The 23,599-nt window shown below is 53.0% G+C and overlaps 4 protein-coding genes across 5 annotated transcripts; 3 read left to right on the top strand and 1 right to left on the bottom strand.

Moving 5' to 3' along the window:
- Positions 1-5,600: 5,600 nt before the first annotated feature.
- Positions 5,601-14,015, top strand: TERF2 (telomeric repeat binding factor 2). Its single transcript, XM_054389857.1, has 10 exons — positions 5,601-5,717; positions 5,985-6,080; positions 6,623-6,753; positions 7,042-7,128; positions 7,769-7,915; positions 8,304-8,686; positions 9,213-9,599; positions 11,469-11,554; positions 12,190-12,239; positions 12,826-14,015. Exons 1-10 carry the CDS (start codon positions 5,615-5,617, stop codon positions 12,982-12,984), a joined length of 1,629 nt encoding a protein of 542 aa, XP_054245832.1. The 5' UTR covers positions 5,601-5,614; the 3' UTR covers positions 12,985-14,015.
- A 900-nt stretch (positions 14,016-14,915) lies between these two features.
- Positions 14,916-17,574, top strand: TMED6 (transmembrane p24 trafficking protein 6). The gene is made up of 4 exons (XM_054389859.1): positions 14,916-15,124; positions 16,505-16,631; positions 16,820-16,971; positions 17,123-17,574. The coding sequence occupies exons 1-4, from the start codon at positions 14,927-14,929 to the stop codon at positions 17,345-17,347; spliced, it is 702 nt and encodes a 233-aa protein (XP_054245834.1). The 5' UTR covers positions 14,916-14,926; the 3' UTR covers positions 17,348-17,574.
- Positions 17,575-17,886: 312 nt separating this feature from the next.
- NIP7 (nucleolar pre-rRNA processing protein NIP7) lies at positions 17,887-19,243 on the bottom strand. 2 transcript variants are annotated; one of them, XM_054389860.1, is made up of 5 exons: positions 19,188-19,243; positions 18,764-18,850; positions 18,521-18,659; positions 18,294-18,434; positions 17,887-18,212 (listed from the first exon to the last, which is right to left on the bottom strand). In XM_054389860.1, the coding sequence occupies exons 1-5, from the start codon at positions 19,241-19,243 to the stop codon at positions 18,093-18,095; spliced, it is 543 nt and encodes a 180-aa protein (XP_054245835.1). In that variant the 3' UTR covers positions 17,887-18,092. The 2 variants fall into 2 exon arrangements, with proteins under 2 accessions (XP_054245835.1, XP_054245836.1); XM_054389861.1 differs by lacking the exon at positions 18,294-18,434.
- A 79-nt stretch (positions 19,244-19,322) lies between these two features.
- On the top strand, positions 19,323-23,566 carry COG8 (component of oligomeric golgi complex 8). The gene is made up of 8 exons (XM_054389503.1): positions 19,323-19,642; positions 19,944-20,151; positions 20,223-21,041; positions 21,505-21,673; positions 21,776-22,001; positions 22,046-22,204; positions 22,295-22,767; positions 22,917-23,566. The coding sequence occupies exons 1-8, from the start codon at positions 19,323-19,325 to the stop codon at positions 23,072-23,074; spliced, it is 2,532 nt and encodes an 843-aa protein (XP_054245478.1). The 3' UTR covers positions 23,075-23,566.
- Positions 23,567-23,599: the final 33 nt, after the last annotated feature.

Here is a 23,599-nt window from a genome sequence, read left to right as displayed (position 1 = left end):
AAGATTAAAGGAATAGCAGAGAGAATTGGAGGAGGATAATGTCTGTGTAGTTTGCTGCAGCTGGGATTGTAACAGGAGCTCAGGTAAGGTTGGTATCTTTACCAGCTGGGATGCGTTCCTATGTGGCCTGCCCTGGGTGATATTGCTTTGGCAAGGGGGTTGGACTAGATGATCTCTAGAGGTCTCTTCCAATCCCTAACATTCTGTGATTCTGTGATCTCTTTGGGAATGAGACATACCTAATCACAAAATCAGAGAATTGTTTTGGTTGGAAAAGACCTCTAAGATCTTGGACTCCAACCATTCTTGAAGTCTGCCAAATTAGTTCGCTAAGCCATGTCGCTCAGCACCGCATCTCTGCGCGTTTTAAACACCTCCAGGAAAGGGGATTCAACCACCACCCTGAGCAGCCTGTTCCAGTGTTTTAGAACCCTTTCAGTGAAGAAGTTTCTTCTAATATCCAATCTAAATCTAATGGAACAGCCTAGGAGACTAATCAACTCAAAGATGTTATGGTAACTAACAGTGCAGTCTTTCCACATCCACTCCAGTACAGAAACAGACTCACTTCCTGAAGATCCCAGGTAGTATGTCAAACAAAGCTCCTAGGTCACTCTCTGCTAAGAAAGAGGGAAACTTGTGTTACTGGAGAGGAAGGAATTGCTCCGATGGTGCCTGGCAACCACAGTCTAGTCCAGTTCCTGTTGTACAGCACAGCCTTTGCAGATGGCTGAGCCCTCAGATGGTGGCTCTTTGTCTCTACTGCTTATCCTGGCCTTGTTCTGCATGGAAATGGGGATTGAGTTGTAATCAGAGAGGAACTAAGGACATAAAGCCACAGTACTAGGTAAAGGAACAAGTGTGAGGAGAGATGGTATTCGAGTCAGATCAGTCTAACTTGTGTGGGATTCAAACCCATCTGCTGTCAATGTAATCTCTGTCTGAGGAAGGCAGCTTTAAATCTGAATATTCCACAGCAGGAGCTGAAGTTCACTGAATGTTTCACATCCTTTGGTACCTTCTGGTGGTCCCTTTCCCTCCTATTGTTCCTTGAGGTGCTTGGTTCTCTTAGCTGTAGTCAAAAAAGGGTTTGCCTTTGAAGTGAATTGACTGCCTTGTGCTTCTTGATCAGCTTGTTGTCTCTCATCAGCACTCTTGTGCTCTGCTGGCACAGCACACTGGGATTTCTGCTCCTTCAAAAGCCTGGTGGTTGCACACACTGCTTTTGCTGTATTGTCCTGATGAATTGTTGGATTTTGAATGACCACCTTCTGAATTAAACTGTTACTTTATGACATGTCGTGAGACAGCCATGAAGCTGGAACATTTCTCTGGCTCCTGGTGCTTTCATCTATGATAGTTTTGGGGTTTTTTTCACCAAGGCAGCGTGCACACGCTTGAAGTCCTCTTTAAGTGCACGCTCCTGCACCACCACTGAAGTCTGCAGTGACTGCTTCAAGCCAAGTCTCAGAACCAGAACTCTCTCTGTATGTGCCTGGGCTATGCAATGCAGCAGGTCACGATATGCTGAACTTAATCTTCTTTTGTCCCTTTCTGTGTATCTTTTCCACTCATTAGGGATGTTTCCCTGACTCTGTGTGTGACTCGAGTATTCTCTCTGAAAGGGAATCCTTTCTAGATCTTTTCTCTGATGCAGCACACAACCTTGTGTCTCCCTCCTAGTGTCACCTTGCTGAAACAGAAGCTGCCCCCAGCCAGGCCACATACTGTACACTAATGTGGTATTTCATCATCATGCACCCCTTCTGCCACAACACCCTTCTGCCCAGCCTTGGCAAGTGCACTTATGTCTCATTTCACACAGAGAGCTGTTCTGAAGATCACTCTGCCCTCTTGCTTTGAGCCCTCTCAGAACACTTCTGCTGGCCCCATCCCTTGGCTGCATTAAAAACTGCATCTTGTTTTCTAGATCCTTCCCAGCACACTCCTGCTGGGCTCAAGTCCGGGGTGAAGTGCTTCCCTCTGCCTCAGATTGCCTCACAGTTTCTATAACCTGCTGGTTTCAGCACCAGTTTCTATAACCTCAATGAATTCTTTTAAGAATTCTTTGTGCTTCTTTGCAGCTGTCACAATTGGAAGATTTATTCATTTTTCAAAGGAATTCCATTATCTTCCTCAGCCTGTTCCCTTTCCACTGTCTCATTCCTGCCAGTTTTCTTGTGGCTGTCACTGCCTTTCTACCATTCCTTGGCTCAGGATCTGCTTTACACCTACAGGTAGCATAGTAGCTTCTTGGTCCACAACCAGGCTTTCTAGGCACATTAGCAACATAAATAAAGAGTGTGGTAACAAACAAGCTCTATATTTATTAACTGAGCAACAGAACTCAGTTGCTGCTCTTCCTTACCATGATCAAGCCCAAAGAGAAGTTAGAAAGCTGTGGTGTGTCTACTTGGAGAGCAAGCCCTGCAGGATGGGTACTGTTGTCCTCTGCTGGGTGCAGCACAGTGCTTGCAGCCAGTGCTGTGCAGCAGGGAACAGAGTGCATGGTGACCAGCTGTCCCTGGCCATCTTCCTGTTTTCTTTTCCACTGTAACTCGCACAGAAAGACACGAGACCACAGCAACGTGCAGGGCTTGTTTCCTGGAATGTTTTCTTTTGTCTCTAATCACTTCATCAGAATCCATAAATCAGCCAGTTAGGACTGAAAAGCACAAACATGGCTGTAATTTGGCCCCTTCCTGCCCAGGGTTGCTTTTGGCACGCAAAACATCAAACCTTTTCCTGAGCAAAGTGATGCTGACATCAGGCAAGGTCTGGACAGCACTAGAGAGCAAGGCCACTTGCACTCCAGGTGCATCGCCTGCTCCCATAATCCCTATTTCCTTCTTATTCATTGTAGGAGATCCACAGATTAAAACAATGAGTCTTATTTCTGTGCATGCTCTGAAAATCACCATTTCAGGCCCATTTCCCCATGATGGGGGCTGTTAACACAGCATTGACACGGGTGGGCTGTGAAGCCGTGTGAGAAGGAGGCCTTGAGACATCAAGGCTGTAGCCTTCATCTTGTGTCCTTTCCTGGCTCCAGCAGCATGGAGGGAAATAAGCACCCTCACAGTGCCCCCTGGCTATGCCACGGTGATTACCATGCTCTGACATGCTCAATCATTGTCACCATGCTCCAGCTCCATCAGCTTCTGCTGGCCAAGCCATCCCAGGAGCTATGGAAACCTTCTTGGTCTGGTTGAACCTGGAGCAGTTCCATCTGACAGCATGGGAAATTATCTACTTAGCAGGTTTGAAGGGACACTGCCTTCATTGGGGAGGTGCCGGTGGATGCAAGGAGGAAGCAATGGCAGCTGAGGAGGTGGACCTGGTGAGCAACAGCTTGGCCATATTTCCAGAGTAAACCCTGGTTTGGAGAAGGCAGGTAGCCCCAGAATGGCTTTGTCCAAGCATCTTGAAGAGAAATCTTGCTTTAAGCATGAGGAGAAACTTCTTGGCTTTGAGGGTGCCAGGGCCCTGGAACACGTTGCTCAGAGAGGTTGTGGAGTCATCTTCTGTGGAGACATTCCAAACCCACCTGGACATTGTGATCCTGGGCAACCTGCTGGGGGTGACCCTGCTTTAGCAAGGGGGTTGGACTAGGTGAGCTCCAGAGGTCTCTTCCAACCCCCACCATGGTGGGATTCTCTTCCTGGGAGAGGACTCCAGGGGGTCACTGGTCTTTGGGCAGAAATAAATGAAATGGTTCAAAAGCCTAAAAGCTGGGCTAGGCTGATGGGATCTGCCAAAGGGGCTGATGTGTGCGTTTGGAGCTTGGTGTATCTTAGACAGGTACAGAAGCTTTTCAGATGACATGGAGTTCTGTAGTCCAAGGGCAGCTGATTTTGGGCTCCTTGAACGGAGGGAAGAATGGTGAAGTTCAGAGGTCCTAGCTCTGTCACCTGCTCTTCCATCTTATGACAGAAAAAGAGCAAAACCATTTTGCCCATGAATATCTCATACAGAAAAGGATTTTCACCAAAGCCTGTTGCTCTGCCGCCTCCTCTCAGCCCAGGAAATGGCTGTAGGAATCTCCCTCAGCATCCTTCTGAGCATTTCATAACCGTGTGACATGGCTGCACCCATCCCCTCCTAGCGCTCCCACAGCGAGTGGCCACTCTTCTTTCTTCCATGGATTATTTTTATCTCCCTTTGTTTGCCCATAAAAAAAATCCCTCCCAGTTTTACTGTTTTCCATTCAACACACAGGGTTTTCTCCTGTCTGTTTCCTTCTCTAGCCAGGGCTGAGGGAAGGGAGTATCCCAGATAACCTAATGCCAGAGGAATTTTCACGTGCTTTCCCACCTCAGGTGAGATGGTCTCCAGAGTGGTATCAGTCATGCTCTCTGGGCCATGGCGAGACCACATCTGAGTCAGAGATGTCCTGGGGTGGCAGAGAACCACCCTGTGATCTGGAGGATCTCAGCCCTGCCTAAACCAACCTCCTCAGGACACCTGTTCCTGTCAGCCCTCACTGACTGGGATCACTGGAAGACAAAGCTTCTGATTCCTTACGCAAGGTCTGAAAAATCTCTGCCCAAAAACGTTGAAATAGGGACCTAATTTTGTGGTTCCAGGATATGTGAATGGGGTTTGCAGCTGAATGGAGCACCAAGAATGGGTGGTCACAGTGTGTGAAGATGGCTGTCTGAAAGAGCATAAAGTATAAAAAATCCAAATAAAATACAAAACAGCAGCTCCCTTGTAGTTCTTGAAGGATTCAGTCATGTCCACAAACACAGATTGTGCCCAGCCTATGAAGTCTTGCCACAAATTAGATGTTGGGGCTACCTCTTCCCACTCCAACATAGCAGGTGATGTGGGTTCTGTGGCTGTTTCTGTCATAACCTCCAATCGATGTGACACATAAGGACAGTTCATGCATGGCATACAGCCTGGCTCTGCTCCGAGTGTCTATCAGTGCTGGTGAAGATGGCACTGAGTGTTTTGAGGACCAGAACAATTTTAAGAGACAGTCTGGACCTTGGTGACATGTCAGCACAGGATGTCCCTCATCATTTACAGACAGCAGTTTCTGTTGGGATAATGAAAAACAGAGTTGGAAGAGCATCTTCTCCCATCTTTCACTCCGTGTTTAGCCTTTGACAGGTAGAGAACAATCTCAGAACTCACACAACCATGTGCTGCTCAGTTCCATTTGGAGCATATAGCACTAGAATGCCATAGAACCGAGTGTTGCCAGGGTGGCAGTGGGCTTGGAGCTCTGGGTGTACTGGTGGTGGGCCCTGCCCCACATCTTCCCACTCAGGAGCCCACCAAGATGCCCACGGGGCAGAGATGGGCAGCGTGTGAGTCCCCAACAGCAAGGGATACTACCTGCACTACTTCCCTGCCTGCTCCCCTCCCTGTCAGCAGAGGGCGCCCGCCCAGCGCGACGGGGTGCAGGCTGTGGGCTGTAGGCGCGACGGCTTGAGCGCGGTGCACGCCGGGAGCTGCCGGCCGTTTCTGCGTCATACGGGTACCGGCGGTAGAGAGGAAGAGCGATCGTTTAGCGTCAACGTCACTTCCTGGCGGGATGGTAGGGAGGAGGCCGCGGTTGGCTCGGAGGGGAAGGATGGTGGCGTCGGACGGCATCTCCGAGGAGATGGTGAACGCCTGCGTCCTGCAATTCTACTTCTGTCAGGCCATGGTGGCATACCGCTCCGGCAGGCGCCGCGACTTCCGCCAGCTCCGCGACGTCATGCAGGGTGGGCCGCGCGGGCCGGGCCGGAGGTTGAGCTGAGGCGGGGAGCTGGGTCGGCCGGGGCGGGGAGCGAGGCCGCAGAGGAGCAGGCGGGACAAGAGCAGTCGGGGGGGTGGGAGGGTGAGTACAGGGGCGGTTGAGAAGGGACTGGTCCGGGTTAGGGGTGAAGGGAACTGGGGCTGTGCTGTGCTGTATCGGTGTGTGTCGGTGTGAGCACACCGGTCACACGGTTACACCGATCACACGGTGTAACCTACCCCTTGTCCCACAGCGCTGCTTGTGCGACCCGTGACGAAGGATCCCACGGTAGCCCAGATGCTGCGTATAATGCAACTCCTGTCGCGAGTTGAGGAAGGCGAGAATCTCGGTGAGTCCCCAGCCATCTCAACAAGGTCCTGGGAAAACCCCAGTGTTGGCTTGCAGCCTGCTCCCCCAGCAAAAGCGTGCTCTGCTCCATTGCTGTGTCCCTGCAGCAACCAGGAACTGTGTTTGTGAGCATAGCAGAGGTGTGGACTGGAACTATTAAGCTGTAGGAGTTTTCCCCGAGAGCGAGTAGCTATTTTTCTCTGTCATGCTGCCATATTAAGCGAAAGGCTGTTGTCCTTAGCCAAGAGCAGTGTGCTTGAACCTAAGCTCCAATGCTATGTGAACATACCAGTCTTGTGACTTTTGCTCAGCCTCTGGCTTCTGCAATCCTCCCTTCAGATCAGTTATTGGTAGTCAGGAGGTGTTTCTGTAGATTACCATTCCAATGGGGGAATTTTGCTGCAGCTGGCAGCCCACTGTTTCCTCCTATCTTCATCCTCAATAGCTCTAGAGTTTGCAGCCACACTGAGGAAATGAGCAACTAGCTGTATGTGAGGCATGGCTGTGAGCACCTTGCAACTTAGCTGCTGTGGATTCTTGCAGATTGTACCTTCGATAAGGAGTCAGAGCTCACCCCACTTGAATCAGCCATCGGTGTCTTGGAGCTCATCCAGAGTGAGTTCTCTGTGGCTGAGAAGACAATGGAAACTGTTGAGAAGATGGTGAAGGAAGCTGTAAGAGCTTTTTCATTTTCAATAAATACTGTGCTTGTCTTTTGTCTTGGAAAGGTCTGGTGTAAATGCCAGTGGGAATTGCCTTGTGTAGAATACCACCCTTAGTACTGACTTGGCTATAAATATGGGTTCTTCATCGCTTTATGTAGACATTGTTTCTCTGTGTAAGTTGGTGTTAAACTGTTACTTGTGTGCTGTTTGATAATGAGAAATCCTTTTCCAAAGCTGATGTAGAGAGTGGTCAGTTCAGTGCCAGCAGAAAAACTGCTCTTTTGTTTCCTTCCTTAGGCTGTTATTGTCTGCATCAAAAACAGAGAGTTTGAGAAAGCTTCTAAAATTGTCAAGAGTCATATTGGGAAAGAACCCAAAAACCAAGTGAGTCTGTGCTGAGGTGAAAGAGGTTGCTGAGGGCTGTGTGGTTGGTAGGGTCTTGGGGAGCAGGAAGATTTGTGGGTGGTCTTACAGGTCTTATGGGGTACTGGTGGGGCAGGGTGGACACCTGTGACCCATATTGCAGGCATCAGGTATTTCCCTGAGAAGCCTGCCTCTTGGGGAGATGTGAACAAGAAGAAAGGGGAAGGGTCCTGAAATGGAAATAAGTCCTCCTTGAAAGATGGACCCTCAGCGTAAGGTGTTTTCAAAGCATCACTTTGGAGCTCCTTCTGTTCCACATATCTCCAGGGTTCTTCCAGGCATCAATGTTCATCCCTTACCTCAAGGCGAACTTAAGCTCACCCGTAAAGCTTGAATTTGTGAGAAGAGCTGGCTCTGAAGGCAGAAAGGGTCCTGGTTTCCATTTCTGTAGTCAGTGTCATGTCTTGGGTGCTGGAAGCAAACACAATTGCTGAAACAGTGGCTCTCCTGTTCCTCAGGCCTTTTCCCACCCATCTGTCAATGTAAAGTAGCTGTGCCTGGAGGAGGTTATAGGACAAGCCTGATCCTCATCCAAATCCCAGCTCCTGCAATTGTCATTTATACCTTGTACCTGCTCAGAGCATTCTTACGTCTCCTCCAGAAAAAAAGGGCCGAGTTCCTGGGTATCATCCGGGAGAGGAACTTCACTCACCCAATGGTCAAAAACTTCTCCTACAAGGACTTCCAGCAGAGTGTGTTTCATCACCTGAAGAGCTACATGGGTGATTCAGAGCCACTGCTCCTAACGGTGCGTGTCTGCCCGGCTTGCCCAGCTTTCTGCCCCTGTGAGGGGCAGCAGAAAAGGGCATGAGGGGCAAATCTGGGGACAACTGATACATCTGTGCTATGAGGAAATGAAATGCAGTCATTGGGTTTCTATCTGCAATCTGTGCCAGCAATGAGTTAGAGTTCAGGCACCTAATTGAATCCAAAATACTTCAAATTGAGTCCACTGTTAAAAGGTTTGTAAAGTTGGACGCTTTTTTCAGTCTGTGTAATGAGTTTTAATTCATAGTTACGAAGATAGTGCAAATTAAACCGCAAGCAGCAGCTTAAAATGCCTTTGGGAGGGGATAAAATCAAGAAATAGTAGAAGGAATCATTGTTATAATAGTTACGTGCTTTTCTCTGTCAAGGTAATGAAAAAAAATTGGAATTCAGAACGTAGCAAAGAAGAAAAATGCTCATCAGGGACTCCTGAGTCTGCAATTAAACCAGAGGATGAGGACCCAGATGGAGCTCCAGATTCTGCAGAAACCGCAAAGGATCAGGTGGGAGCTCCCAGCCCTGCCAAAAGGGCATGTAGTTCTGCAGCAGCTCCTGGGCCTGTGGAAGGAGCTCATGACTCTGCAGCAGCTCCCGAGCCTATCAATGGAGCTACTGACCCTGCAGCAACTCCTGAACATTCAATGGCAGTGGTTAATACCTTGGAAGATGCTTCAACACCTATGGAAATACTTAACAAACCAGTATCAGCAGCTCCAGAACTCTCAGGAATGTCCTCTGGAGACTTGGAAAGGTGGGCATAGGGGTCTGGCCCTGCGTTATGGGTGAACTGTGGCAGCAGCTCTGCCAAGGGGTGGTTTGCTGTGCCCAGGAAGCTCCTGCGCTTCCCAAACACCATCTCAGCCTCAGCAAATGCCAAAGGCTAGTGGGCTAAGACATCTGTCTGCGTCACAGTAACAACATTACAGTGCTTTGTGTTGGGTTTTTTTCCCCTTGCAGATCTAGCACTTTTCTATACCAGGGAGGGCGGGTAGTAGCTTGCTTTGGTGGAGCAGTGTCTGGTATCCATATGATTCAGCTTTTGTAAATCATGGACACCTGGAGGATGGCCATGTTCTCCCTAGACCTGCTTCCCCAGCATGCCACCAGAAAGGAGGGTGGCCCAGAGGGTTGGGAGTGCCCTTTTCATTCAGCAGATGTTGTTTGCACCCTGGGATCAGTTGTTAAGGGACACATCATGGGAAGAAAGCCCAGCTTCACTGAAGTGGAACCAGCTTGGTGAGATCCTTACGACCTGCTCAGTTGTGTTTGTTTTGTAGGCTGCCCTCTGGAGCCATCACCACGTTTGGGATTTCTACTCTCAGAGAAGCCTTCAAGGTCCTGTCTGACTTGCCGAATTCGGACACGTTCTTCACCAAACTGGATGAAACAGACTTTTCTTTCCCCAAGCAACTGTCTCCTTCTGTATCCCACAGAACCAAGAGATGTCAAGAAGACGAGAATCAAGATTCTAAGATCTCAGACCCTCCCAAAATAGCCCATAAGGGCAAATGCTTGTTGACCATAAGCAAAATTATCATGGAGCAAGACAGCCAGTGCAGCGAGTTGAGCACGAGCCCAGATTCTTCCCAGGAGCCAGTTGTATCCTCTGCTTCCAGACCTGTTCAGAAATTGCATGACCAGCCTGTGCCTGCGCAGAGCACCAAGTATGTGATGTCTGTCTCTTACGGTGTTTTCTAATCTGTGCCCAATCTTTTGTTTTGCAGCTGATGTTGGTGGCAGGGACAACACAAAAAGCTTATCTTTGGTTCATGATGAGTATATTGGCCATCTCTGTCCACTAACTTAGGTGGAACTGGGCAGAGAAAGGCTCTGTTGAACTTCTTTGCTCCTTCGTTAACGGTGAGGAGAAAATGATCCACCCTCCATGGGGAGTGAGTCAAAGGTACCCCAGTTAGGATTGGAATCACTGGTATGTGCATCTTGTGTTGCTGATTAAACTCCCCTCTGCACCCCTTGAGAAACACAATGCTGACTTGGCTTAAGCTCCTTTCTCCTGAAGGTCTTGTGTTGGTGAAGAAACTCCTAACTGTAGCTTTCTGACTGTTTCTTCAGTAATGATTTGATTGCAGTAAGGGGTAGGTGTACATTTGGTTTGGTTTGTTTTTTAATCCTTTTTATAAGAATTTTGCACTGAGAAAAAAGCTAAGTTGATTTAACAGAGCTGCAAAATTAACCCTGATGTAAGACACTTACACTGAGTCTCACAGGTCTATACTGACAGACAAGGGTTTAACAGTTTCCAGTTTAAATGTCTGAGCTGCTCTTTTGTGGAGTGAAGCTGTGTAGCAGCTGGCAGTAAAGATGTTTTGGATCCCCAGGAGTGAAACAAGCTTGATGTCTTTGAAAAGGTAATACAACACAATTTTCCTTAGATCCTGGCTGAAGAATGTCAGGAACACACAAGGTTTGGTTTTGAAGGGTGAGCAATAAAGATCTTGGTGCTTTGTGTGGTTTGTTTGCTCCAGAGATGGTTTGTCTTCTCCAGAGCACCAGAGGGCAGCTCTAGGGTGAGAGGTGCAGCTGCCACTAACGCAGTCAATGGTGAAATCTTGTAGACACCTTGCTGGTGTGTCTTTTTTAGGGTTAAACAGATGTCAGAGATGCCATAGAGATCTCCACACCCTCCACAGGGAGAATTTCCAGAAGGAATTTCAGTTGCTAAATTGACACTGGCTTGAGCACTTCTCCAGTTTCATCCCTGCCACTGCAAGCTGGTTTCCGGTTCACTTGGACAGTGATTTATTGTCTGTGCTACTTGTTTGGTGTCTTGTCTGAAGCCTTGATGTGTCAGGACTTGAGCTGGCAGTGGTGCTGATGACATTTATCTGGAAACCCCATCCTGTGCATCTCTGTCAATAGCTGGTTCTCGAATGTTGATGTGCCAGAAAGAGGCAGCTCTGAGTAAGAACAGAGAGCAGAGTTACTTCCTGTAGTCTTCAGTTAAATTGCCTGTAACAGCTAGGGGTGAACTTCACCAGGGTTTATTTTCTTAGCAGAGTTGCTTCAATCTCACAAGTTTATCCTTGAGGATTGGCAGCAGGTGATGGCACCGAGGCGCTGGATCTTGTGGGAAGGGAGGCCCTGCAATTTAATTGCAACTCAGCAATGTAACAGCAAGAATTAAACACTGCCTGGGGAGACTCGAGGCTGCTCCCCTGAGCTGTGGCAGGTCGGTGCTGTACACAAAAGCCTGGGAAGCTCATCTCTGTGTGTCTGCTGTAAATGCTTAATTGTGCAAAACCAGCCGTTTGTTGCTGCAAATGCTGGTTACAATGTGCACTGTTTAAGGATTTATTGCACACCATACCTTCAAACAGGAGCTCTTGAGGATGAATCTCTCTCCAGAGGGCAGGTAGAAGATGGTGGAGTGGTGTTATGTTGCTTTAGGGATGTGTTTTAGTGCTCCACGCTCAGCACAGGCTTCCCTGCTGTGCTCTAGGTCTCTCTGCACCTTCTTCCCATCCAACACTCTCGCTGGCCAGCAGCCAGAGTAAACTCCTTCCTGCTTTCAGGGTCTCCCAGGGACGGTGGAATAGTTCCTATGGTGAAGAAGAAAAAGATAGCTGGAGTGAGGAGGATGAGCTCTTCACAGATGCAGGTAAGAACAGAGTTCCTACTGCAGGTTAATCAATTTTACTTCTAGCTTTGGAGATTTGCTGCCTTTTGTGTGCCTGAATTCTGAAGCCAGAACTCCTAAAAGCCCAAGAAAATCAGTAGCTGTCCAACACTGAGATACTTGTTCTTCATAGCTCTACCTGAAGTGCTGGAAAAGTCTAGTTTCAGACTGATCATGCTTGGCTTACAGGCTGTAAACATTGGAAATTCAGCTCCTCAGCTCCTCATTCCACTTCAGTCATGAAATCAAAAAGTTCACCTTTTCAGCCCGATCAGTTTTCCGGTCCCCTCTGCAGCTGGATAGCAGCTTAGCTGACGAAAAAGAGTGGACAAGGATGTCTGATTCCACTCTCAATATACAGCACAGCCACATCCAGGATGGATGCTGCTGTTCTTGATGTATTGTCTGGTTTCAAGCAAGGCGGATATTACTGGGAAACTGTCACCTGAAGCAGTTGGGGCTTGAAAGGGAAAGGCTGTGTGCAAAAAAAAAAAAAAAAAAAAAAAGGAATTGGGGTTTACTAGCTGTCATGGGATGCTCTGGCTGTGACAGCAGCAGCTTCTTGAGGTCTGTGTCTCCTGGGTTGTGAGATGTAACCCTCTTGCCTTGTTTTCCAGCATCATTCACAAGTGACCACAGCACTTCAGTGTTCAGTTCCAGAAAACAGGTAATGTGGAGCCCTGAAGTCCCTTCAGTAAGGTCTGAAATCAGGATGTGTCCATATACATGAGCAAACTCCCAGACAATGTGAGGTACGATCGTGAGGAGCGCTGCTGGGACCATTTCCCAAGCAGCTGCAACTTACCACAGCAGAGCAAGCTGCTGTTGTGCTTCAAATGAAGCACCAGAGCCTGTGTTGGAAAGGGATCCTTCTTCCCAAGGCTGAGGCTTGCAGTATCCAGGCTTGATCCCAGCTGTGCAGTTCTTTGTGTTCATAGAGCTCCTCATGAGCTGGATTGGTTCAGAGCTAAGTTTGCTGAGCTGCTCACATGCTGGAGAAGTTCAGAGCTACACTGGGATTACTCCTGAGCTTGTGCTGAAGCTGGGACCTTCTCATGTTAGTCTCAGCCATGAGAGCACATCATTGTCAGTGCTGTCTGTGCTTCTGATAGAAAAACTTTGCATCTTCAGTGTTACCAGCACAGATAAGGGGAAGCAGACAGGCTGGGAATAGGTGAGAGCATGGTCTGTGCCAGACTGGAACCTCCCTGGAACGATGCTCATACAGCATGCTGCTTTCTGCTCTTTTGTAGAGATGGACAGTGCAGGAGAGCCAGTGGATCAAAGAGGGTGTGAAGAAGTATGGAGAAGGGCGATGGAAGGTCATTTGCCAGAAATACCCCTTCCAGAACCGCACAGCTGTGATGATCAAGGATCGCTGGCGGACCATGAAAAAGCTGGGAATCCTTTGAAGCTGGGAGCCACAGGACCTTCAGTGCCAAAGCCTCCTGATTTTCCTTTTGATGGCAGTGAGGAGGCTGCTGTGCTCATCCCTGACATGTACTGGGGCCAGCATGGTGAGCACCTCCCACTCCTGGTACACAAGATTGTTGTAGCAGATAGAAATTGTCCCTGGTAAGAACCAAGGATTTTGGGTCTCCAGTTGTAGCTGCAAGATTTAGGTCTCCTGCAGCTGGCAGAAGCCATGCAGCATGATAGCACACACTTGGAAACAACCTAGATTGGGGTTTTCTTTTCTACTAGGCAACTGCAGCTGTTGTAGTACGAACCCCAAGGTGATGGACTGGCAGAGTGATGGTTTTTCCTGATTGGATGCTCTCATGTGGCAGGATGGTCCTGTTCATGGATATTTTTGTGTTTTAGGAGTCCAAATCCCTTATTTCATCCATTTGTGCTCGGTTCCCTGTGGGAGGGAGGCAGGGAGGATGAAGTCCCAGAGCTTTAGCAGAGGGATCTGCTGAGATTATTTTCATGCTTCTCTCTTCTCTATAAATGACTGGTCTGCGAGTGGGGGTTTCTCCCTCCCAGCCTTGAGGCTTTGTAAACATTATTATCTTTTGTTGTTGTTGTTTTGGTATTAAATATTGGTTGTTTCCTATGTTTAACAATTCCAATGCTTATTGATTTTGGTCATGTCTTCTGGTACTTTTTGCTGACAGTATCCTCCTGTGTGCAACCCCTGCCAGCTACGAGGGCACTGTGTTTCCTGCCTTCGGGCACCAATGCTGCAGTCCCAGCGGTCTCCTGCAAAATAAAGTTCGGTTCTTCTTGGGTTTCAGGAGCTGTAACTTGTACCTACAAGGGTGGAAATGTGACAGTTTGGGGCAGGCACCACCCCAGAGTGTGGGGCTCTCCACTTTGCCTCCTGGGGCTGGGGTGTGGTGGAATAGAGATACCCTGAAGGTAGAAGGTGCTGTGTAGGTGTGAAGCAGAAGATTCTGGACTAGATTTCTTTTTGATTTGAAGGGCAGGGGAGGAGTAGGGGCATTTTTTTCCAAGCAGCCTCTCTCAGCTGTGTTCCCACAGAGCCAGGGCTGGGGAGAAATCCATCTGGAAACACCTGCTGTGCGTCTGGCCTTCAGCTGTTGGAATGAGCCTCACCTGGCTGCAGCTGCACTTTTCCCTCCCCTTCTGGTAAAACCATTTCCCTGGGTAGATAGAAACACCCTGCAGAGGCCTGTTCTCATGAGGGTGGTGAGACACTGTCTCAGGTTACCCAGAGAGAGGTGGAGATGCCCCATTCCCAGAACCATTCCAGGTCAGGTGGTTTGGGGCTCTGAGCAACCTGCTTTAGTTGCAGATGTTCGTGCTGCCTGCAAGGGGGTCAGACTAAACCTTTAAAGGTCCCTTCCCACCAAAACCGCTCTTGACTCTAATGTTCTGGGGTGGAGGGGGTTGATGTGAGTCACAACCTGGACTAGTGACATGAGTGTGAGGCTGTGCCCAGGTGGAAGGAGACAGCCATGCTGCATGGGTCCAAGAATGATGTTCTTCCCTTCTCTGGGCTGGACTCTTTGCCAGGGCTGAGCAGGGAGGGTGTCAGCCCAAAACTGGAAGCTTCTTGGAATAAAACTTTTCCTGCTTGATTTCCTTGTCCATAAGACATGGACTGGCAGAACATGGGCCAGCAGGAGCGGGGCTGGTTTGGTGCAGCCTGGAGGTGTGGCTGGACCTGTGGTGTTTTGTGGCACCCTTAGTCTCTGTAGGGGGGTTTGGCCAGGTGAACTCTAATGTGGACAAGCTGGAGCAACTCCTGCTCTGCACCAAGATCACCTTGAAGAGCCGAGCCTGTGCCACACTCCTCCTGCCACCAGCCACTGGGGAGCAGTTAATGATTACCCCACCACCTCAGGTCCCTGCACTGCCCCAGCATGCTGCAGGCTGGGAAGCAGGATGCTGCTGCTGGTGGTGCTTCTGGTGTTGCTGGGACCTGCTGGCTGCCCCAAAACTGAGCCCCTGAGTGGGTTGGGCCAGGAGCCCCTCTTCCGTGGGGCAGATCACTACAACTTTGCCATCGTCATCCCCGCTGGTGCTGCGGAGTGCTTCTGGCAGTTCGCACACCAGACCGGCAACTTCTTCTTCAGCTATGAGGTTAGTGTGGTAGGACATGTCTCAGGAAGCTGTCAGCACAGTGCAGCTGCTAATGGCATTAGGGAATGGTGGTGTGGTTCTGCAGTTGGTGCTGCCTGCCTCCTCTGAGGGTGCAACAAGTCCTGCAGTGGTCAATCCTTTGTTGCCTTGGTCCTGCAACCAGGCTTATGCATGGAAGGATACCCCATCAAGGGAAGACCATGTGTTGACAACTCTAGACCTGCTGTCCCTGGGGTGGAGGTGGTTTGCCTTGTGTGGGAAAGGTCCTCAGTTGAGGTAGGGAATGTTTTTGGTCGTTTGGATGCTTCAGCTCAGAGATCATAAATTTTGAAGCATCACTGAATGGTTTGGGTGGGAAGGGACCTTTCGAGGCCATCTAGTTCACCCACCCTGCAGTCAGCAGGGACAATTGGAACTAGAGCAGGTTGCTCAGAGCCCCAGACAACCTGACCTGGAATGGTTCCAGGGATGAGGCACCTCCCACCTCTCTGGGTAACTCAGCCAGTGTCTGATTACCCTCAGTGTAAAAAATCATCTTCCTTCTATCCAGTCTAAATCTCCCTCTTTCAGTTCAAACCCAGCATCCCTTGCCCTGTCACAAAAGGCCCTGCTAAAAAGTCTGTCCCCAGCATTCTGACTGGCCCCTTTGAGTTCTGAAGGTCTCCCCAGAGACTTCCCTTCTCCAGGCTGAATAACCCCAACTCTCTCTGATGCTGAGAGCTCCAGACTTGGTGCCCAAGCACCCAGAGCCTGCTCACAGAGGGCTCCAGGGTGTCCTAGTGCTGTGGGGAGCTCTGCCCTTTGCCAAGCTGCAGTTGGAAGGCACTGAAGGTCTTGGACACAGCCCTATCTGCTTGTCCCCACGTTCTGTCCCCTTCCCCCAGGGGAACATGCAGCCCTTTTATCTCCTGTTTACACTGAGCTGGTTGAAGGAGAGCTGAGGCATGGCTGTGCCCTATGCTGGTGGCTTCCCTCAGCTCTGCACTCGCAGAGCAGCCCAACAGGAACCACAGCATGGCCCTGGGGCTTGGCACAGCTCCATCTCCCAGTGCTCTAGAGCACCCAGTCCAGGTGGCAGGAACCTAGAGTGGGAGATGTGGGGTCAATGTGAGCACACATAGCACCATGAGTGAGCACTGGGAACCACAAGGATCATTACCCAGGCTGCAAGTCGTAGTTTTTTCAAGCTGGAGCTTGCTAGAGGCTGCTCCTGGCCTCAACTTGTGATAACAAAGCGGGTGGCAGCTTCCCATAGGCCACTAACTAACCCTCAGGTCCTTGTTTTGTCCCTGCCCTGCACACAAGGGCTCCTGTGGGCTCCATCTGTTTCCTGGGTGCAGACTCAAGCCCAAATACTTGTTGGGTGTTTTTTGCCTCCAGGTCCAGCGAGCAACAGGGATTGGCAACAGCAGGAACATCCTGGTCACAGCAACTGACCCCAACGGTGTCCAGCTTGGTGTTTCCCAGCACGTGCGAGGACACATCAACTTCCTCACCAAGGAGACAGGTCCCCACTACCCCAATCCCTACTCAGCCCTGCTGCAGGCTCCAGTCTGCCCAGTCTACCAGCGCTTCCCAGAGCATGAATCAGTCTGATCACACCTTCCTTCCAACAAGGAGGATGACGCTCAAGTCTAGGATAGGTCTGCCCAGCAGTACTTCTACTCAAGGAACATTTCCCATTTCTCTCTGCAGGCTTCTACCAGCTGTGCCTGGACAACCATGAAAACCACTTTGGCTTCGTGCAGGTGTATCTCAACTTTGGTGTCTACTACGAAGGCTTCGATGTGGAAAAGGAGCAGCCAAAAGAAAAGAAAGAGCTGAACAACACCCTGGAGGCAATTGAGGTGAGTGTCAGGGTCCTTCCATAGGGCAGGGATAGGCATGATCTCCCAAGGGGACCAAGAGGGCATTTACTCACGGCTGAGCTGCAGCTTAATGCTGAGCCCAGTGGGCAGCTTGGACTCTGCCAGCCCCAGGTTCTCCATTCTTTCACAGGGCAGCATTCACAAGCTGCAGAGCCACATCTTCCATATGTGGCGGTTCTACAACTCTGGCCGGATGAGGAAAGGGGCTGACTCCATCCTCCTGGAGTCCAACTACAACTATGTCAACTGGTGGTCAATGGCTCAGAGCTGTGTAATTGTCCTCTCTGGCATGCTCCAGCTCTGCTTCCTGAAGCGCCTCTTCAATGGGCACACCTCCAGCAGGCAGAAGTGCTAGCAGTGCCCAGAACCGCTGCCCACAGCACTCTTTAACCAAACTGCTGCTTGGGACAGCTAGGTCCTGCTTCCAGGTGGAAGAAGAGTTCCCCTTGCTCCTGCCTCATCTGAAATCACCCAGAGATGAAAAGCACAATGCGACTGCCTGAGCTTTGCATGCTGGGTCTGTTTGTTATATCCCGACATCTTCTTACAGTGTCCAAAGTGCTTTTTGTAGTAGACACCAAATAAAAGAATGTCTAGCACACATGCTGGGGAGTGATCACACCTTGCTGCCTACCCTCCATTCTCTGCAAGCCTGGGTAAAGCATGTCCAGCCTTGCAGGCAGCTGCCTGCCCCATCCCTCCCTCCATGAAGCTCAGCCATCAGCCTCCAACATCTCAGCCCTGGGCTGTGAGCCTCCCCCCAGCCAAACACAACACAGTGTCTCCTCCCCTGCAGAGCTGCGTTAAGCAGGCAGAGATCCACAGCACGGGTAAGAGTTGACCCCCTCAAGGCCCTGAACCAGGCAACAGGTGCTCTGAGAAAAGGAACAGGCTTTATGTGGTGGGGGACAAGGTTAGCGCCTCCTCCTATTGGCAGTAGCCCCCCCAGGAACATGGGTGTGCCTACTGGCAGCTCCCAGCCTCTCCTCCCTGTTTGAGGTGGGCTCCCTGTAGTTCCCTGTAATGCTGCTGCACTGATGGTGCTGAATGAGGTCCATTCTGCCCAGGAACACTCCTGTCTTCAGAAGCCTGGAGGTCCCTTAGGTCAGTGTGTCCTCATTCCGGACATATTCTCCAACATCAGCCTGGTGGAACACCACAATGGCCATGGGGTCCACCTTCCGGCACTCCTGTGTGGACTTGGCAGCCACTCCAAAACCCTGGGAGAGAACGAAGGAAAGGTTAGAAATTTTCCACATATCCCAGCCCTAGAAAGTGCAGGGACTGCACTGACCACTCACCAGTGGAACATCAGCCATGGAGTACACCACCACACCCTGGTACTGGGCTGTGTTCTCTGTGATGCGGCCCAGGCCTGACTTCAGGACATGGTTGCCATAGAGGAAGGACTGCTCCGAGCCAGGCTTTACCCACACCTTGTACTGCAAGAGAGGACAAAGCAGTGAGGGGCTGGAGAGGCCCAGTGTGGGAGAAGGGAGTTGGCTACAGGGGGTACACGGTGTCCCACCTTGGCATAGGGTGCCAGAAAGTCCAGGGCTGTGACACTGAGCCGGAACTTCTGTGACTTGGTGAACTTCCCGAAGCAGGTGCCCAGTGACACCAGGCTCTCCCGTGGGATGCTCGCAGCCACCTTCAGCAGCTTCTCACTGATAGAGGGGCAGAGCTGGAGCAGCTCCTGGTTCAGGGCCCTCAAGCAGGCAGGCATGAGAGGCCCCCCGCATGCCCGTCCCAGGTCCCCGTTCGTGCTCACCTCAGGTAGTAGACACGGTCTCGGTGCAGGCGGAAGCAGTACGTGCCATCGGGCCGGTCCACCAGCAGCTGGATGTTCTCACCGATGCTGTGGGGACAGGCACTGTGAGCCCCACCCGGTCTTGGTCACCTCCCGCGACCCAGTTTTCCCGGTCCTCATCCCTTCCACGCTCCGTGGCTGGTCCCCTTCCAATACCCTTCTCATCACTCTCAGAACACCCTTCTGGTTCTATCCCCTCCCAACTCCTGTGCCCAATTCCCTGCCGGTCCGCATTATTCCCGCTAATCCCGTGCCCGGTCCCTCCCTGCTGAGCGGCTCCAGTCCCTCCGCACTCTCGGTTCCCATCCCCTCCCCACCCCTGTGGCCGGTGCCTATGCCTTCCGCGCCCCCGTGCCCAGTCCCCTCCCGGTGCCCGGTCCCTCACTATCTCCCCAGCTTCTCGAACACCGCCCGCGTCTCCGCCTCCGTCAGCGGCCGCATCTCCCCACGCCGCACACACAGGACTGCGGCGGAAGCGGAAGCTGCGGAGCTGGAAGTGACGCGGCTGCAGAGCGGCGCGATGGCGGCGGCGGCGGAGGAGGCCCGGCTGCTGGCGTGGCTGCGCGGCCCGGCGGCGGCGGGGCCCGGCGGCCCTGAGCTCTCCGCTTACGTGGCCGAGCTGGCGGCGCTGGGGCTGGCGGAGCTGGGCCGGGAGCCGGCGCGGTTGGCGGCGGAGCGGGCGCGGGTCGGGGCGGAGACGCGCCGTTTGGCCTTCGAGCATTACCGGGCCTTCATTCGGTCCGCTGAGTGCACCGGCCGCGCCGGCCGCGGCTTCGGCGGCATCGAGAGCCGGCTCGGTAGTCTGCTGGGTCGCCTGCCTGCATTGCAGGATGCCTGCCGGTGCGGAGACGGGACTCGGGGCGGCGGGGGGCTGGAAAGGAACAGGGAGGACTGGGGATGGGATGAGGCTGAGACGGGGTCTTCGTGTGCAGCAGCAGCCTTGGTGGTATGAGAGGTCGACAAGGGCTGGGCCAAGTAAGGATCAGGGCTGACGGACTGGGGTGAGAGGCAGCACTGGGAGGCGGCCCAGGACAGCAGTGGGGCCAGTGTGGCTCAGAGGGAGCTCAGTAGATAGGAAGGTCCCAGGGTCCACCCGCTGCAGGGAGCACACCCTCATGCTCATCCCATGCGAATCCCACAGGAACTTCATGCACGATGCTGAGCAGATCGCCTGCAGCCGGCGCATGAACAGCCTGACACTGAACCGGCACACGGAGATCCTGGAGATCTTGGAGATCCCACAGCTCATGGACACCTGCGTCCGCAATGGCTACTACGAGGAGGCGCTGGAGCTCGCTGCCTATGTGCGCCGGCTGGAGAGGAAGCACAGCAGCATCCCTGTCATCCAGGTAGGCCCCACTCTGCCCCTGCCCCACAGCTGCCTCACAGTACCCAGTCTGAGGTCTCTCTCTTGCCCCAGAGCATTGTGGAGGAGGTGCGCCAGTCCACCCAGCTGATGCTGAACCAGCTCATCCAGCAGCTCCGCACCAACATCCAGCTGCCCGCCTGCCTGCGGGTCATCGGCTACCTGCGCCGCATGGACGTCTTCACGGAGGCTGAGCTGCGCATCAAGTTCCTGCAGGCACGGGATGCCTGGCTGCACTCCATCCAGGCCTCCATCCCTGACGATGACCCCTACTTCCACATCACCAAGACCATCGAGACCTGCCGTGTCCACCTCTTTGATATCGTCACTCAGTATCGTGCCATATTCTCTGACGAGGAGCCACTCCTGCCCTCTGAGGGGCAGACCGTAAACGAAGGGGCCATCTTTCATGGCTGGGTGCTGCAGAAGGTTTCTGAGTTCCTGCAGACGCTGGAGCAGGATCTACAGCGTGGGGTGGGCGGCCGCCTGGACTCGCTGCTGGGGCAGTGCATGTACTTCGGCCTCTCCTTCAGCAGGGTGGGGGCTGATTTCCGTGGGCAGCTAGCTCCCCTCTTCCAGCATGTGGCTGCTGCCGCGTTCAAGAAGGCAGTGGACGAGGCAGTGGAGAAGTTCCGGGAGGAGATGAATTCCTACACACTCATCTCCGCTCCAGCTGTCCTGGGGGGCAGTGCTGGGGTGCCAGTGCCTGTGGCCCAGCCAGGGACTCTGCAGCCACCCATGGTGCTGCTGGACTTCCCACCTCTTGCCTGCTTCCTCAATGGCCTCCTTGTTGCCTTCAATGATCTACGGCTCTGCTGCCCCGTCGCCTTGGCCCAGGATGTCACCTCTCGCCTGGAGGATGCGTTGGGTGAGGTGAGGCACCAGGTGACAGGGCTGTGTTGGGTCCTGGAATAGCACAAGGACAGGCTTACCCTGCCCTGAGTATTTATAGGAAAGAGTGGGAGAATTGTCATGAGTCCAACCATTAACCTAGCTCTGCTACGTCACCACTAAACTGTATCCCTTGGCACCACATCTCCATGGCTTTAAAACCTTGCTTGGGATGGGGACTCCACTCAATGTCATCTAGTCCAATCCTGCTGCACTCAGCAGGGAGATCTTCAACTAGATCAGGTCACGTCTTTCACTAGATCAGGTTGCCCGGAGCCCCATCAAATCTGATCTTGAACGTCTCCAGGGAGGGGGCCTCCAGCACCTTTCTAGGCAAACTGTTTTGAGGTGTTCAACCACCCTCATAGTAAAGGACTTCTTCCTAACGTCCATCTTCAGAATTAATTACTTCCTGAGGAATTAATGACACTGTGTTTCCCTCCAGGTTACGAAAACCATCCTTATCTTCCACCGTGCAGAAGAAGCAGCTTTCAGTGCCCGGGAGCAGGAGCTCTTTGCCCAGTTCTGCACAGCCTTCCTGGAAGACCTCCTGCCTTACCTGAACCGTTGCCTCCAGGTCCTCTTTCCCCCAGCACAGATTGCGCAGGCACTGGGTGAGACCCCTCTCACTGTTCCCACTTCTGGGGCTTGGGGTGTGGGTGGGGGTTTCCTGCTCCCTGTGAGCCCCAGCCTGAGCCTCTCTCCCTTTCTGGCAGGCATCCCTCCCACCCAACTGCAGCGCCTTGGCTGCCTGGGCCGCATCGATGTGGATGCCCTCAGGGAGCCGTTGGCTTTCCTTCTGCCAGCACTAAGTGAGGAAGAGCCAGCCCAGGAGAGCCCCGCACACCCCCAGCAGGAAGAGGAGTCTGTGCCTGGGGACCCCCTGCCTGTGGGGGACGTCCCAGAGAGGGCTCAACTGCCAGACATCCCACCGGCCACAGGGTAGCGGGGCTAGGCCGTGTCATCCCGGGACCCCTGCCCCTTAGGGGTGAAGTGGCCCCAGCCCCCTGCCTGCCTACTTCTGTCCGCACGCTGCCTGCACCGCGCAGCCCCGCAAAAGCTGCTTCCTGCTTCCGCGGGGTGCTGAGCGTCCTCCCGGCCGCCAGGTGCCGCCCTTTCCACCTGTGGCGCTTCGCGAGGCCACCGTAGTAGCGCGCCCGGAGCTCGTCCTCCATGATGGCAGCGGCGGGGCGGTGGCTGGCGGGGAGCGCTCGGCGGGGACCCCTGGTCCGCAGGTGCGGGTCCGCGGCGGGCTGGGGCGAGCGAGAGCGCTCGTACTGGCGGGCGCTGCGGCGGAGGGTGTTGGGTCCGGCCGCGCCGCCCTTCGCAGCCCCCTGTCAGGTGGGAGCCCCGGTGCTGCGGGCCGCCGCCGCCGCGGTGGACACGGAGCAGCTGGGTGGCCCTGCGCTGCGGGAGTTGGCGGCAGCGCTGGCCCAGGGACTGCGGCGGCTGCCGTGCCTGGGGCTGAGCGCCCCTCAACTGGGGGTACCGCTGCGGGTCTTTGCCGCTGAGCTGTCTGCCGAGCGCTGCCGCCAGTACCCGCCAGAGCTCCGCCGCGCACACTGCATCGAGCCCTTCCCACTCCGCCTGCTCGTCAACCCCACGCTCCGTATCCTCGACAGCCGTTTCGTCACTGCTCCCGAGGGCTGTGTCAGCCTCAAGGGCTTCTCTGCTTATGTCCCACGACACTGGGCTGTCCACGTCTCTGGTATGGACCCCATGGCCCCCGTACCTCAGGTGGGAAAGCCCACCTGCCTCCCAGCCCTCCCCTGGGACCCCCTCACTCCTACAAGGGACCCCTTTACTCACCCCCATTAACCCCTGGCCCACCCCAACGGCTGCTGTCCTGGGCTGCAGGTGTGAATGAGCACGGGGAGCCAGTGAGCTGGGAGGCAACGGGCTGGGCTGCCCGCATCATCCAGCATGAGATGGATCATCTGGATGGGGTCCTCTACATCGACCGCATGGACACCCGCACCTTCACCAACGTCTCCTGGATGCAGCTTCTGGACTGACACCTGGCTGCTGGCTGTCCCAGTGCCTCTGGCTCACCAGGGCAAGAGCTGTGGTGGGAGCACTGGGGACTCTTCCAGCGTGGTGCTGGGCACCCTCCCACCCCAAAAGAAGCAGCATGGAGCCATGGCACTGGAGGCCCCCACTCAGCTTTATTGCAGCCAGTACACACTCTGAGGACTTGGTGCAGCTCTTGGCCCTTCTTGCTCCACGCTTCCTGGTTTGGGGTGGCTGGAGCATGGAGAGCCCCAAACCCCACCCTGGGACAGCAGCACCTCAGTGTGTTACCAGGGGGCTCGGGGGATGCAGACTGAACCCACCTGGTATGATCAGAGCCTCAGGGAGGGGGCCTGGTGCTGGCTGAAGCTTTTGGATTGTTTTTATTTTCATATAAACCAGACAGAACCCAAAGCAGCATTAATTTAAAAAATAAAAAAGGAGCAGGAAGAAGAGTGGGTTGCACCCTGGCGGGGGAGGGAGGGAAGAAGCGCCCAGCCACCCACGCCATACTCAGTCTACCCCCCAAA

This window comes from Indicator indicator, chromosome 19 (assembly GCF_027791375.1).
Source record: "Indicator indicator isolate 239-I01 chromosome 19, UM_Iind_1.1, whole genome shotgun sequence".
Taxonomy (NCBI): domain Eukaryota; kingdom Metazoa; phylum Chordata; class Aves; order Piciformes; family Indicatoridae; genus Indicator; species Indicator indicator.
This window is presented reverse-complemented; position numbering and strand designations above follow the sequence as displayed.